Below are 15,986 nucleotides of genomic sequence, written 5' to 3' on the forward strand. Positions count from 1 at the left end.
TTTATCTTCTTCCACGTTAATCATAAGAGAATGAGACGACTTTAACTCTCCAGGACAGTTCTGACAGAAACGACTGAACCAATGATGAGTTTTAAATGTTATAAAATCATTCAGAACAAATAACCTACCTTTTCTTTAGTGGGTAAAGTCTGAGTTCTGGTAAAAGTGTCTCCTCCATTAATACTGATCAGTTCTCCATCTACAGGTGGAAACGCTGCTGGGAAAACCACCACGTCACTCTTGAGTGTGTCTGAGCTGAAACACACGTCATACTGCTGAGTAGATTTGGAGTAAGACCAGCTCCCGTCAGGGTGGGTGGTGATCATGGGGGCGCTGTACCTGCCCAAACCCCCGTCTGTCCTGTGACACCTGACGGCTATGAGAGTGATGAGACTCAGCAGGAAGATGGCTGACACCGACACAATGGCGATCAGCAGATACAGGTTGAGATCAGAGAAGCTCTCCTCCTTCATGGGCACATGTCTGAACTGAGTCTGGATGTCAGCTGCACTCTCCACCACCACCACCTCAATAGACACAGTAGCTGACAGGGAGGGGTCTCCATTATCAGAAACCAGCACCACCAAGGGGTGAGTTTTCAGGTCGTTGTCACTCATCCTCCTCTTAGTCCTGATTTCTCCCGTGCTGGTTCCCATCCTGAACAGGTTGTTTCCTTTGGGCTCAGACAGGTGATAAGAAAGCAGCGCGTTGTATCCAGAGTCAGCGTCTACGGCCCTGATCTTTGCCACAAAGTATCCTGCTTCAGCAGAATAGGGGATGCTCTCACTGTTAACGCTGCCGTGCTCAGAATAGGGCGCCAGGATTGTTGGACTATTGTCGTTTTCATCTAAAATAAACACGTTGACGGTCACGTTGCTGCTGAGCGGAGGAACCCCAGAGTCTGTGGCCTGGACTTTAAACTGGAAGGTTTTTAGCTCCTCATAGTTAAAACTCTGCAGACTGATGATGTCTCCAGTTGCTGAGTTGATGTTTATCATTGAGGAAATTGGAATATTCCTGGGTGAACTCTCTAACAGTGTGTAAATCACTTTAGCATTGTGGTCTAAATCAGGATCCACTGCACTTATTGTGTCAATAACAGAACCTGTCTGACTATTTTCTCTTAAATAAACATTAATAACCGGCACCATGAACACAGGAGCATTATCATTAACATCAGAAATGTGAACTGTAATAACTTTGATGGTGGACAGAGGTGGATCACCTTCATCTGTAGCTTTAACAGTCACATTGTAAACAGAGGTGTTCTCTCTGTCCAGGGCTCCATCTACAACTAATGAATATTCATTTTTGTAGTTGGACTTGAGTTTAAAGGGAACTGACCCGACTACTTTACACACAGCCACACCATTCTTTCCACCATCTTTATCATTAACTGTAATCAAAGCAACGATGGTACCGAGCTCTGCGTCCTCTTTAAGGGGAGTCATCAGTGACGTCACAGATATTTCTGGGGCATTGTCATTTTCATCAATTACCTCTATCAATAATTTAGCATGTGCACTACGAGGAAAGTTACCGTGATCCGTCGCTTGTACCCTGACTTCATAAGCAGGAGTCTCTTCATAGTCTAGTTCACCTTTCACTTTAATCTCTCCGGTGTCTGCATTTAGATCGAAAATATTCGATGGATCTGAATTTCCCCTCTTTATAAATGAGTACTTGATCTTACCGTTCTGTCCCTCATCTAAATCTGTGGCATTTAATCTAATTACTACAGTTCCAACCGCAGTATTTTCATACACACGCGCTTTATAAAGCGATCGAGTGAAAACTGGTGTATTGTCATTGACGTCTAAAACATTTACATTGATATTTAACGTACCCGTTCGAGCTGGTTTTCCACCATCTACAGCCGTCAAAAATAAGTTTAGAACTGGAAGTTTCTCCCGATCTAAACCCTTTTGCAGCACTAACTCGGCAGACAGACCGTGTTCTCCTCCGCTCTGCACATCCAGAGAGAAATATTCGTTCTGGCTCAGCTTGTAGCTTTTCACCGAGTTGCTGCCCGTGTCGGCGTCTTCTGCTACAGGCAGCAGGTATCGCTCTCCGGGTGACATCGATTCCGAAATATTCAAGGAAAACGACTCCTCAATGAACTCTGGTGAGTTGTCATTTATGTCTGAAACGCTGACTTCAACCCGATACACATTCATGGGATCGCTGACTACAGCCTGCACTCTCAGGGAGCATCGTGCCATGTTTGGACAAACCTCTTCCCTGTCTATCCTCTCATCTACAACGAGGTTACCCGTTGGTAAATTCACGTCAAAAAACGCCTTCCCGTGAGAGGACACGATGCGCAGGTTTCTGCTTTGAATATCGTGGATGTTCAAATTCAAGTCCTTAGCGATGTTTCCCACCACGGTTCCTTTGTTCACCTCCTCGGAAATAGAGTAAGACAACTGCGAGGCGGACCGGCCACAAAGACACAGCACTGCGACGAGATAAATCCAGACATTTTCCTCTTTTAGCATCGTTTCATCAGAAATCCAAACAATCAGGTTTTTCCAATATTTGCTATAAATCCGTCCACGATGATCGCACAACAGTCCTGTCGACGACGCACAGTCCGCGTCTTTGGAAGCGGGTATTCAAGGATTTCTGCTGGTCCCTTGAACAGGGAGGAGTTGTTTTTTTCTTTCTCTTTACGTGTCGTGTTATATTAATATTATGGTCTCCAGCGACATCACGTGGCAGAAAAGAATATTTAGCATCGAGGACAAATTTAGGAATGTTTTATATTTACATAAACCGATAGTCTGAAAAACTAATCAAATAATTTGCATTCATTAATATATTTATCTTTTTCATGAAATTCTAAAATATGAGTATACAATAATGTTGATATGATTCTAGTCGTCATAACCATCCAAATTCTAAATATCAAAGAAAAATAAGATTAAATATAAATGAATGAAAAGACTTCATACAATTGATTATAACTCAGTGCCACACCAAACAATACATTTATAAATCACAATAACCTCTACAAACCTCCGACCATTATCAGGCACAACCAACCAAACACCCATGAAACTACTAAATGAATCATATAAGTATCATCCTCACACGTGCCAGAAAAGGAAAGAAAGAAGGAGGAACTGGTGGGATTTCAGCACCACGGAGAGCACCATGGTCAAATACTGTCCATCCCACAGCATTTACAGAGGATTTTGATAATATTTAGAAAGTTATTGGAAATAAGTAGCAGTTCAATATAAAGTAAACAATCAACACTGGTATCAAAAATAGGATTTTGATAGTATTGCTGAAAACTGCAGATTGAAATTAAGTGAAGTTATTGTTTTTTGTTACTGTAAAGTTTCATATTTCACATGTATATTTGATGTACAACTTGGTAAATTCAGAAATAATTCAGAACAAATGACCTACCTTCTCTTTACTGGGTAAAGTCTGAGTTCTGGTATAAGTGTCTCCTCCATTAATACTGATCAGTTCTCCATCTACAGGTGGAAACGCTGCTGGGAAAACCACCACGTCACTCTTGAGTGTGTCTGAGCTGAAACACACGTCATACTGCTGAGTAGATTTGGAGTAAGACCAGCTCCCGTCAGGGTGGGTGGTGATCATGGGGGCGCTGTACCTGCCCAAACCCCCGTCTGTCCTGTGACACCTGACGGCTATTAGAGTGATGAGACTCAGCAGGAAGATGGCTGACACCGACACAATGGCGATCAGCAGATACAGGTTGAGATCAGAGAAGCTCTCCTCCTTCATGGGCACATGTCTGAACTGAGTCTGGATGTCAGCTGCACTCTCCACCACCACCACCTCAATAGACACAGTAGCTGACAGGGAGGGGTCTCCATTATCAGAAACCAGCACCACCAAGGGGTGAGTTTTCAGGTCGTTGTCACTCATCCTCCTCTTAGTCCTGATTTCTCCCGTGCTGGTTCCCATCCGGAACAGGTTGTTTCCTTTGGGCTCAGACAGGTGATAAGAAAGCAGCGCGTTGTATCCAGAGTCAGCGTCTACGGCCCTGATCTTTGCCACAAAGTATCCTGCTTCAGCAGAATAGGGGATGCTCTCACTGTTAACGCTGCCGTGCTCAGAATAGGGCGCCAGGATTGTTGGACTATTGTCGTTTTCATCTAAAATAAACACGTTGACGGTCACGTTGCTGCTGAGCGGAGGAACCCCAGAGTCTGTGGCCTGGACTTTAAACTGGAAGGTTTTTAGCTCCTCGTAGTTAAAACTCTGCAGACTGATGATGTCTCCAGTCGCTGAGTTGATGTTTATCATTGAGGAAATTGGAATATTCCTGGGTGAACTCTCTAACAGTGTGTAAATCACTTTAGCATTGTGGTCTAAATCAGGATCCACTGCACTTATTGTGTCAATAACAGAACCTGTCTGACTATTTTCTCTTAAATAAACATTAATAACCGGCACCATGAACACAGGAGCATTATCATTAACATCAGAAATGTGAACTGTAATAACTTTGATGGTGGACAGAGGTGGATCACCTTCATCTGTAGCTTTAACAGTCACATTGTAAACAGAGGTGTTCTCTCTGTCCAGGGCTCCATCTACAACTAATGAATATTCATTTTTGTAGTTGGACTTGAGCTTAAAGGGAACTGACCCGACTACTTTACACACAGCCACACCATTCTTTCCACCATCTTTATCATTAACTGTAATCAAAGCAACGATGGTACCGAGCTCTGCGTCCTCTTTAAGGGGAGTCATCAGTGACGTCACAGATATTTCTGGGGCATTGTCATTTTCATCGATTATCTCTATCAATAATTTAGCATGTGCACTACGAGGCGTCGTGCCTTGATCATTCGCTTGCACCCTGACTTCATAAGCAGGAGTCTCTTCATAGTCTAGTTCACCTTTCACTTTAATCTCTCCAGTGTCTGAATTTAGATCGAAAATATTCGATGGATCCGAATTTCCCCTCTTTATAAATGAGTACTTGATCTTACCGTTCTGTCCCTCATCTAAGTCTGTGGCATTTAATCTAATTACTACAGTTCCAACCGCAGTATTTTCACGCACACGCGCTTTATAAAGTGATCGAGTGAAAACTGGTGTGTTATCGTTTGTATCAATAACATTTACATTGATATTCAACGTACCCGTTCGAGCTGGTTTTCCACCATCGACAGCCGTCAAAAATAAGTTTAGAACTGGAAGTTTCTCCCGATCTAAACCCTTTTGCAGCACTAACTCGGCAGACAGACCGTGTTCTCCTCCGCTCTGCACATCCAGAGAGAAATATTCGTTCTGGCTCAGCTTGTAGCTTTTCACCGAGTTGCTGCCCGTGTCGGCGTCTTCTGCTACAGGCAGCAGGTATCGCTCTCCGGGTGACATCGATTCCGAAATATTCAAGGAAAACGACTCCTCAATGAACTCTGGTGAGTTGTCATTTATGTCTGAAACGCTGACTTCAACCCGATACACATTCATGGGATCGCTGACTACAGCCTGCACTCTCAGGGAGCATCGTGCCATGTTTGGACAAACCTCTTCCCTGTCTATCCTCTCATCTACAACGAGGTTACCCGTTGGTAAATTCACGTCAAAAAACGCCTTCCCGTGAGAGGACACGATGCGCAGGTTTCTGCTTTGAATATCGTGGATGTTCAAATTCAAATCCTTAGCGATGTTTCCCACCACGGTTCCTTTGTTCACCTCCTCGGAAATAGAGTAAGACAACTGCGAGGCGGACCGGCCACAAAGACACAGCAGTGCGACGAGATAAATCCAGACATTTTCCTCTTTTAGCATCGCTTCATCAGAAATCCGAACAATCAGGTTTTTCCAATATTTGCTATAAATCCGTCCACGATGATCGCACAACAGTCCTGTCGACGACGCACAGTCCGCGTCTTTGTAAGCGGGTATTCAAGGATTTCTGCTGGTCCCTTGAACAGGGAGGAGTTGTTTTTTTCTTTCTCTTTACGTGTCGTGTTATATTAATATTATGGTCTCCAGCGACATCACGTGGCAGAAAGAGATTATTGAACGTCGAGGACAAATTTAGGAATGTTTTATATTGACTTAAACTGATTGTCTGAAAAAATCAAATAATTTGCATTAATTAATATATTTATCTTTTTCATGAAATTCTAAAATATGAGTATAGAATAATGTTGATATGATTCTAGTCATCATAACCATCCAAATTCTAAATATCAAAGAAAAATAAGATTAAATATAAATGAATGAGAAGACTTCATACAATTGATTATAACTCAGTGCCACACCAAACAATATATTTATAAATCACAATAACTTCTACAAACCTCTGACCATTATCAGGCACAACCAACCAAACACCCATGAAACTACTAAATGAATCATATAAGTATCATCCTCACACGTGCCAGAAAAGGAAAGATAGAAGTAGGAACTGGTGGGATTTCAGCACCACGGAGAGCACCATGGTCAAATACTGTCCATCATCCAGCATTTACAGAGGATTTTGATAATATTTAGAAAGTTATTGGAAATAAGTAGCAGTTCAATATAAAATAAATAATCAACATTGGTATCAAAAATAGGAATTTGATTGTATTGCTGAAAACTGCAGATTGAAATTAAGTGAAAAGGTACTTTCTGTCATTTTTTAAGTTATTGTTTTTTTGTTACTTTAAAGTTTCACATTTCACATGTATATTTGATGTACAACTTGGTAAATTCAGAAATAATTCAGTACAAATGACCTACCTTCTCGTTACTGGGTAAAGTCTGAGTTCTGGTAAAAGTGTCTCCTCCATTAATACTGATCAGTTCTCCATCTACAGGTGGAAACGCTGCTGGGAAAACCACCACGTCACTCTTGAGCGTGTCTGAGCTGAAACACACGTCATACTGCTGAGTAGATTTGGAGTAAGACCAGCTCCCGTCAGGGTGGGTGGTGATCATGGGGGCGCTGTACCTGCCCAAACCCCCGTCTGTCCTGTGACACCTGACGGCTATTAGAGTGATGAGACTCAGCAGGAAGATGGCTGACACCGACACAATGGCGATCAGCAGATACAGGTTGAGATCAGAGAAGCTCTCCTCCTTCATGGGCACATGTCTGAACTGAGTCTGGATGTCAGCTGCACTCTCCACCACCACCACCTCAATAGACACAGTAGCTGACAGGGAGGGGTCTCCATTATCAGAAACCAGCACCACCAAGGGGTGAGTTTTCAGGTCGTTGTCACTCATCCTCCTCTTAGTCCTGATTTCTCCCGTGCTGGTTCCCATCCGGAACAGGTTGTTTCCTTTGGGCTCAGACAGGTGATAAGAAAGCAGCGCGTTGTATCCAGAGTCAGCGTCTACGGCCCTGATCTTTGCCACAAAGTATCCTGCTTCAGCAGAATAGGGGATGCTCTCACTGTTAACGCTGCCGTGCTCAGAATAGGGCGCCAGGATTGTTGGACTATTGTCGTTTTCATCTAAAATAAACACGTTGACGGTCACGTTGCTGCTGAGCGGAGGAACCCCAGAGTCTGTGGCCTGGACTTTAAACTGGAAGGTTTTTAGCTCCTCGTAGTTAAAACTCTGCAGACTGATGATGTCTCCGGTCTCTGAGTTGATGTTTACAACGGTTGAAATTAGAACATCTTTTTGATGAGAATCCAGCAATGAATATGTCAATTTGGCGTTGTCATTAACATCTGCGTCTTGTGCAGATGCTCTCGTCATAATATCTCCAACTCTACTGTTCTCTTTAATATAAATGTTTGGATTTTCATCCATGAAACGGGGAGCATTGTCATTAACATCCGAAATCTGCACAGAGATTACTGCTGTGCTGGAAAGCGGCGGTGTACCTTCGTCTGTGGCAACGATAGTTACGTCATACTGGGAGATCGTCTCCCTGTCCAGGAGACCGTCCACTACCAAAGAGTAATAACTTTTGTAATTTGACTTCAACGCAAAAGGACTAGAATCTCTAATTTTGCAACTCAGATGACCGTTTTGCCCCCCGTCTTTATCAGTGACAGAAACTAAAGCAACGACTGTTCCGAGGCCGGCACTTTCTTTTATCGGACTCATTAGTGACGTCACTGATATCTCTGGTGCGTTGTCATTGACGTCGAGAACCTCCACCAGCACTTTTGAATATCCACTTCGAGGGGACCCGCCTTGGTCTGTTGCCTGTACTCTCAGTTCATATGCACCGCTTTCTTCATAATCTAAACTGGCTTTTACAACGATTTCCCCACTTTCGGGATCAACACTGAACTTTTCAGAATTTACGTTTCCTCTTTTCATTAAAGAATATCGTAGATCACCGTTTGACCCCTTCGTCTAAATCGTTTGCATTCAGTTTCAGTATTTGTGTGCCTACTGGCACACCTTCGCTCACTCTAACTTTATAGAGCGACTGGCTGAACACTGGCGTGTTGTCATTTACGTCAATCACATTCACAAGAATCTGCAGAGTTCCAGATCTGGCAGGCTTTCCTCCATCTACAGCGGTTAGTGTTAGTTTAATAAGAGCTTGTTTCTCTCGATCTAACGCCTTCTCCAGCACCAACTCCGCAGAGGTGCCGTCTGCCCCGCTGCTCACGTCGACAGAAAAATGCTCGTTTGCACTAATTTTGTAGGCTTTCACTGAATTACTCCCCGTGTCTGCATCCTGAGCTAACGGGAGCGGATATCTCTCCCCCGCCGAGGAAGACTCGGAAATATTAAACACGTGGATTTGCTCTAAAAACGATGGCGCGTTATCATTTATGTCCGTGATGATGACCTCAATGCGATAAATATTCATAGGATGGCTCAAAAGTCCCTCCACATTTAAGGAGCATTTGGGCAGATTCGGGCAGAGCTCTTCACGGTCTATCCTGTCATTAACAAACAATGATCCCGTTCTTAAATTTGCCTCGAAATATTTCTTGGCGTATCCTGAAACAATCCGAAATCCTCGTTGTTCTAGCTGCTGTATATTGATGTTTAAATCCTTGGCGAGATTTCCCACCACGGTGCCTTTGTCCACCTCTTCAGCGACGGAATACGCAAGCTGAGCCGTAGCGGAGTCAAATAAACAAAGAAGAATGGCGCACAGCATCCACTCGCCCTCTGAACAACGGCGTTGGCCCATCCTGGTCTTTAGATCCACATAAAGAAACGATATTCCTCCACGAACGAGTCAATATATCCACGAGATTGCTTCAATCTGCTCAGTTATGGCCGAGCGCCCCATCGAGGTTTCATTTCCAGCCCAGCCCACATATGTAAAATCTATTTTTTTAAATGACGCAAGCAGCAAAGGAGGAGTTTTCGGTTAATGGCAGATGCAACGAACACGTGGTCTCCAGCGTCATCTGCTGGTTATTGCAGTAACCACAGGGAAACTCAATTATGCTTTATTTCTTGTACAAAAGCTCCCATTTGAAAGGCCATCAGTCTCTTATGCTTTAAATAAAAAGGTTGAAGTTGCCAGAATATATGATGATACACTACAAATTTAACCAATCATATTTCTTGTCACATGTATATATTGATTTAAGACGGTTCTCCAAGGCAACTAAATTAAATGAATCCGAGAAAAAAATGGATTTTTTACCCCCAAAGTTTAAGATTGCTGAAGTAAAATATGTGATATTGACATATTCAAGATTATTTCTGCATTCTAAATTATTAAGATTTTTTTTCTCTCAATGCACAAAGAGCAGAAAGTATATGGACTAACTGACAGCAAAAATGGATCAGGCCGGCTGGAGCTCGCTGTAGGGACACGTCAGCACCATGGCCAGCGCAATAGTCAGCTCCTCCAAGATTTTCTGGGCTATTTCTAACAAAGTGAGGAACCCTGGACCTACACCAGTCATCTAGCCTTCACTTTAGGAAGGTAACATCAAATCTCAAGGTACATTTAGAATATTTCAATTTTAAAAAAGCTTGTCAGAGAGTGCAAAGTATTTTCCTTGACATATATAAAACCCAAAGAAGTGGGTTTTGAAAACGTGTTCGGTTCAAACTGTTGATATAGCAATGCTGTAACCGCTTATCATCCCTCCTGCGACCTGCTTTAACTGATGTTCTATCACCTCGGGATAGCAGGGGACAACCGGACCATCCTGGGACACTCCATCCCACATTTTCTATTTGTTCCTTTTGTATATATCATGCTTTGTTTTATCATGTGACGCTTACACTTATTGTAATCTTACATGTTTGTGTGCTAATATAAAATAAACCTTGTCAAGGCTCACACTGCAGGCGTGTGGTTGCCCTTGCCGCAAGTAAAACTGAATCTTCCGTCTCATTCCTCTGAAGGCAACAGCACGGGGAGAAAACTAATCATTTTCTTCCCAACCACTGGCAGAAAAGATTTATGAGGAGGAAAAATATTTAAGAAAATATTCATCAACAATTATTTTGAGTGTAGCATTGTCACAGAAATACAACCAAACCATGACACTGCACTTTCTAAATAAAATAAGAATGACCACCAACATATACCCGACATTAATATCACATATTCAGTTATTATAAGAACCAAATTGAAGCAATCACATAGAATCTTACCTTCTCTTTACTGGGTAAAGTCTGAGTTCTGGTATAAGTGTCTCCTCCATTAATACTGATCAGTTCTCCATCTACAGGTGGAAACGCTGCTGGGAAAACCACCACGTCACTCTTGAGTGTGTCTGAGCTGAAACACACGTCATACTGCTGAGTAGATTTGGAGTAAGACCAGCTCCCGTCAGGGTGGGTGGTGATCATGGGGGCGCTGTACCTGCCCAAACCCCCGTCTGTCCTGTGACACCTGACGGCTATTAGAGTGATGAGACTCAGCAGGAAGATGGCTGACACCGACACAATGGCGATCAGCAGATACAGGTTGAGATCAGAGAAGCTCTCCTCCTTCATGGGCACATGTCTGAACTGAGTCTGGATGTCAGCTGCACTCTCCACCACCACCACCTCAATAGACACAGTAGCTGACAGGGAGGGGTCTCCATTATCAGAAACCAGCACCACCAAGGGGTGAGTTTTCAGGTCGTTGTCACTCATCCTCCTCTTAGTCCTGATTTCTCCCGTGCTGGTTCCCATCCGGAACAGGTTGTTTCCTTTGGGCTCAGACAGGTGATAAGAAAGCAGCGCGTTGTATCCAGAGTCAGCGTCTACGGCCCTGATCTTTGCCACAAAGTATCCTGCTTCAGCAGAATAGGGGATGCTCTCACTGTTAACGCTGCCGTGCTCAGAATAGGGCGCCAGGATTGTTGGACTATTGTCGTTTTCATCTAAAATAAACACGTTGACGGTCACGTTGCTGCTGAGCGGAGGAACCCCAGAGTCTGTGGCCTGGACTTTAAACTGGAAGGTTTTTAGCTCCTCGTAGTTAAAACTCTGCAGACTGATGATGTCTCCAGTCTCTGAGTTGATGTTTATCATTGCAGCCACTCCGGATTTTGGGGAGTTATTTAATAAATGGTAGGTTGCCTTTGCATTTTCATTTAAATCTGAATCCAAGGTCGTCAATCTATGAACAGTGCTTCCAACTGGACTATTTTCTTTGAGGTAAACATTAAGTAGAGAATCTGGGAATCTGGGTGGATTGTCATTGACATCAGAAATCTGAACATTTATTATAGTTGTGCCTGTCAGAGATGGAGTTCCTTCATCTTCAGCTGTAATGGTCACATTATACTGACTAGCAGTTTCTCTGTCGAGGGGGTCATCAACCACCAGCGAATAGTAGTTTTTATAATTTGATTTCAACATAAATGGCACCGACCCCGTGATTCGACAGTTTGTCAGGCCATTTTTGCCCCCATCCCTATCATTGATAGTCACCATAGCGACGGCCGTGCCTAAACCAGCGTCCTCTTTGACAGGACTCATAAGCGACGACACGGATATTTCTGGAGCATTGTCGTTCACATCAATGACCTCCACTAAAACCTTGCTGTGCGCGGTGCGCGGAGGAGTGCCCTTATCTCTGGCTTGGACGCGAATCTCATATGCTGGATTTTCTTCGTAGTCGATGTTTCCTTTCAGTGTGATTTCACCATTATGGGCATTCAATGCGAATTTATCTTCGGGATTGAATCGGCCCCTCTCCGCAAAAGAGTACACGAGCTCACCATTAACGCCATCATCTAAATCAGTAGCAGACAGAGTTAATATCGTTGCGCCAACATTCGCGTTTTCAACAACTTGGACTTTGTACAGAGATTTACTGAATAGCGGGGAATTGTCGTTTACGTCGAGCACATTAATTCTGATCTGTAGGTTCCCCGATTTAGGTGGTTTTCCTCCGTCTATCGCTGTTAGGACGAGCTCAACAACAGCCTGCTTTTCTCGGTCTAAAGCCTTCTGCAGCACTAACTCCGCAGACACCGTCTGGTCACCAGTGCTCTGTATATCCAAGGAGAAATGCTCGTTCTGAGATAATTTGTATGTCTTCACCGAGTTAACGCCTATATCTGCATCGTGCGCGACTGGCAGCGGCTGTCTTTCACCCACATATGAAGACTCATACATGTCAATTGTGGTCATTTCATTCTGGAAACTGGGAGCATTGTCGTTAACATCCGCAATTACGATTTCAATCCGATGGAGGCTACGTGGGTTATTTAATATTGCCTCTATATTTAAAGAGCACTTTACCGTATTTGGACAGAGCTCCTCCCGATCAATCCGCTCGCTAACGAAGAGTACTCCAGACTCACGGTTTATGTCAAAATACTGTTTTTTATACACAGACGTAATCTGCAAAGCGGCAGAATGAAGTTGCTGTGTGTTCAGATTTAAATCCTTCGCTAGATTCCCTACCGATGTGCCCTTTTCCACCTCCTCTGAAACGGAGTAAGATATCTGAGCCACGGAGCAGTCGCAAAGACAAAGCAGGGCAAGCAAAAGACCTGCAATATTATTCCATCGTAACCGTTTAGCCATCGCTCCGTCGGTGCTCTCAATCGTTAGAATCCTCGATTGTTTATCTTGGCTGATTCACCTCAAACGAAATGAAAAACAGTTTATAGAGTATCCATTATTGCATATAGTCCTCGCCCTTTGTGGCTTCATTCGCCTATTTTTCACAAAGCACTACCAAGTGATGACGTCTTAGTTTTGTCACAACTACAGGAGGGCTCTCATATCGGTCAAGTTTTGCATGGTCTCGAGCGACCTCTTGCGTCTCGATTGTATATGACGGTCAAAATGCCAGCTCATAAGATAAGTATTTTTTTTTAAAGGGAAAAAAGATTTGACAAATCTTGATGTGAACCTTTAGAATTTGTATTCCAGCACCACAAAGAACAAGAAAAAAGACAAGTCAACCAGTGTTAAATGTTGATGCATAAAATAGCAGATTTGTGTTACTGTAACTGAGCACAAAACGGGTGAAGATGCCATTTCAGCGCCACCGACAGAAACTCAGAAGTGCGGATTTCCTTCTACACGTGCAGACATTCATCAGTGCTTAAACCAAACTCAGAACGTTCCAACCAACTGTCATCACACATTAAACACTCAAACAACCATTTCAAAATTAGCATATCAAAGTAAATCAAACACAAGGGTTGGTGTTTCTGTTCCAGTGAAACCACAACAGGCTCATTGAAATTGTGGATATTGATTATTACCTCCGCCAAGGAGAAAAAAAAGATAGCTTAGAATCAGGTACACCGACAGTCAAGGTTCTGTTGCAACATGTTGTATTTTATAGAGCAGAGGGTGTTCACGTTCCATCATCAACACTGTGTACGAAGATATCTCTACTTATGAATGTGATTGAAAACAAATTAATCTTACCTTCTCTTTACTGGGTAAAGTCTGAGTTCTGGTATAAGTGTCTCCTCCATTAATACTGATCAGTTCTCCATCTACAGGTGGAAACGCTGCTGGGAAAACCACCACGTCACTCTTGAGTGTGTCTGAGCTGAAACACACGTCATACTGCTGAGTAGATTTGGAGTAAGACCAGCTCCCGTCAGGGTGGGTGGTGATCATGGGGGCGCTGTACCTGCCCAAACCCCCGTCTGTCCTGTGACACCTGACGGCTATGAGAGTGATGAGACTCAGCAGGAAGATGGCTGACACCGACACAATGGCGATCAGCAGATACAGGTTGAGATCAGAGAAGCTCTCCTCCTTCATGGGCACATGTCTGAACTGAGTCTGGATGTCAGCTGCACTCTCCACCACCACCACCTCAATAGACACAGTAGCTGACAGGGAGGGGTCTCCATTATCAGAAACCAGCACCACCAAGGGGTGAGTTTTCATGTCGTTGTCACTCATCCTCCTCTTAGTCCTGATTTCTCCCGTGCTGGTTCCCATCCGGAACAGGTTGTTTCCTTTGGGCTCAGACAGGTGATAAGAAAGCAGCGCGTTGTATCCAGAGTCAGCGTCTACGGCCCTGATCTTTGCCACAAAGTATCCTGCTTCAGCAGAATAGGGGATGCTCTCACTGTTAACGCTGCCGTGCTCAGAATAGGGCGCCAGGATTGTTGGACTATTGTCATTTTCATCTAAAATAAACACGTTGACGGTCACGTTGCTGCTGAGCGGAGGAACCCCAGAGTCTGTGGCCTGGACTTTAAACTGGAAGGTTTTTAGCTGCTCGTAGTTAAAACTCTGCAGACTGATGATGTCTCCGGTCTCTGAGTTGATGTTTATCATTGATGATAACGGCAGTGGGTCTGTGCTGTTTTGTATAATTGAATATCTTATGTGACCGTTTTGGTCAGTGTCAGAATCAGAGGCAGAGACCGTTTTTATAATTGCTCCTACAGGACTGTTTTCTTTTACATATATATTAAATACATTTTCTATGAATAGAGGTCTGTTGTCATTTACATCTGACACGTGCACATTGATAACGCTCGTGCTGGAGAGGGCCGGGCTGCCCTCGTCAGTAGCAACGATGCTGATGCTGTACTGAGATGAGCTCTCTCTGTCCAGAGGACCGGCGACAGCTAACGAATAGTAGTTTTTATAATTGGACTCTAATTTGAATGGGACGTCATTAGATATTTGACACTTCACCATCCCATTTTTCCCTCCATCTTTATCAACCACTGAAACGAGAGCAATCGCGGTTCCAACTGACGCGTCCTCCTTCACGCTGTTTAACAGTGACGTCACTGAAATTTCAGGAGCGTTATCATTGACGTCCAAGACCTCGATCAATAATTTAGCGTGTGAGGTCAGTGGAGAGGAAGCTCCGTCACTGGCCTGCACTCTGATCTCAAAAGCATTATTCTTTTCAAAGTCAATATTCTTCTTATTAATCACGGTTCCCGTTTTTGGATCGATCGCGAACAGATCATTTTCTTTACCGCGACCTAAATTACTGATCGAATAAAACACCTGCCCGTTTTGTCCCGCATCTCGATCAGTCGCATTTAAAGTTAGCACTGAAGTCCCAATCTTTGCGTTTTCATGAATGCTGGCTTTATACAGTGTTTGACTGAAAACAGGAGGATTATCATTGATGTCTAAAACGTTCACGACAATAGTCATGCTGCCTGATTTAGCCGGAGTTCCTCCATCAACAGCCGTCAGTATGAGATGGATTACAGACTGTTTCTCTCGGTCTAAAGGTTTCTGAAGCAGTAATTCTGGAGAGACGATGTCTCCTTTATATGTAGCCAAAGTGAAGTGTTCATTTGGACTAAGCTTATACGCACTGACACTATTTTTGCCGACGTCTGCATCCTCCGCAGGATGCAGGGGGAATTTAGCGCCGACTGTTGTAATCTCAGTAATGTCGATGGCCTGTGACGTGCTAAGAAATGATGGAGAATTATCGTTTACATCCAGGATTATAATTTCAAGCCTGTACAATTTTAACGGGTTATTGATAACTGCTTCGACGCTCAGTGAGCATTTGGGTTCGGCACCGCACAGATCTTCTCTGTCTATTCTCTCACTGACATAGAGGACACCAGTTTTTAAGTTTACCTCGAAATATTTCCGTTTTGACCCAGCAACGATCTGGAACGTGCGAGATTCCAAATCCTGAACAT

At 43.6% G+C, this 15,986-nt stretch overlaps 3 protein-coding genes across 6 annotated transcripts in view; all 3 read right to left on the bottom strand.

The window, feature by feature from the left end:
• LOC101074087 (protocadherin alpha-C2-like) overlaps nucleotides 1–15,986 on the bottom strand; it is a 107,209-nt gene that overhangs the window by 35,154 nt on the left and 56,069 nt on the right. The window lies entirely within an intron of this gene.
• On the bottom strand, nucleotides 111–5,990 carry LOC101075689 (protocadherin gamma-A10-like). The gene is made up of 3 exons (XM_029847699.1): nucleotides 3,418–5,990; nucleotides 1,847–2,426; nucleotides 111–1,624 (listed from the first exon to the last, which is right to left on the bottom strand). The coding sequence occupies exons 1-3, from the start codon at nucleotides 5,785–5,787 to the stop codon at nucleotides 111–113; spliced, it is 4,464 nt and encodes a 1,487-aa protein (XP_029703559.1). The 5' UTR covers nucleotides 5,788–5,990.
• Nucleotides 8,150–9,717, bottom strand: LOC105416208 (protocadherin gamma-C3-like). Its single transcript, XM_029847051.1, has one exon. It carries the CDS (start codon nucleotides 9,101–9,103, stop codon nucleotides 8,288–8,290), a length of 816 nt encoding a protein of 271 aa, XP_029702911.1. The 5' UTR covers nucleotides 9,104–9,717; the 3' UTR covers nucleotides 8,150–8,287.

This window comes from Takifugu rubripes, chromosome 14 (assembly GCF_901000725.2).
Source record: "Takifugu rubripes chromosome 14, fTakRub1.2, whole genome shotgun sequence".
NCBI classification, from domain to species: domain Eukaryota; kingdom Metazoa; phylum Chordata; class Actinopteri; order Tetraodontiformes; family Tetraodontidae; genus Takifugu; species Takifugu rubripes.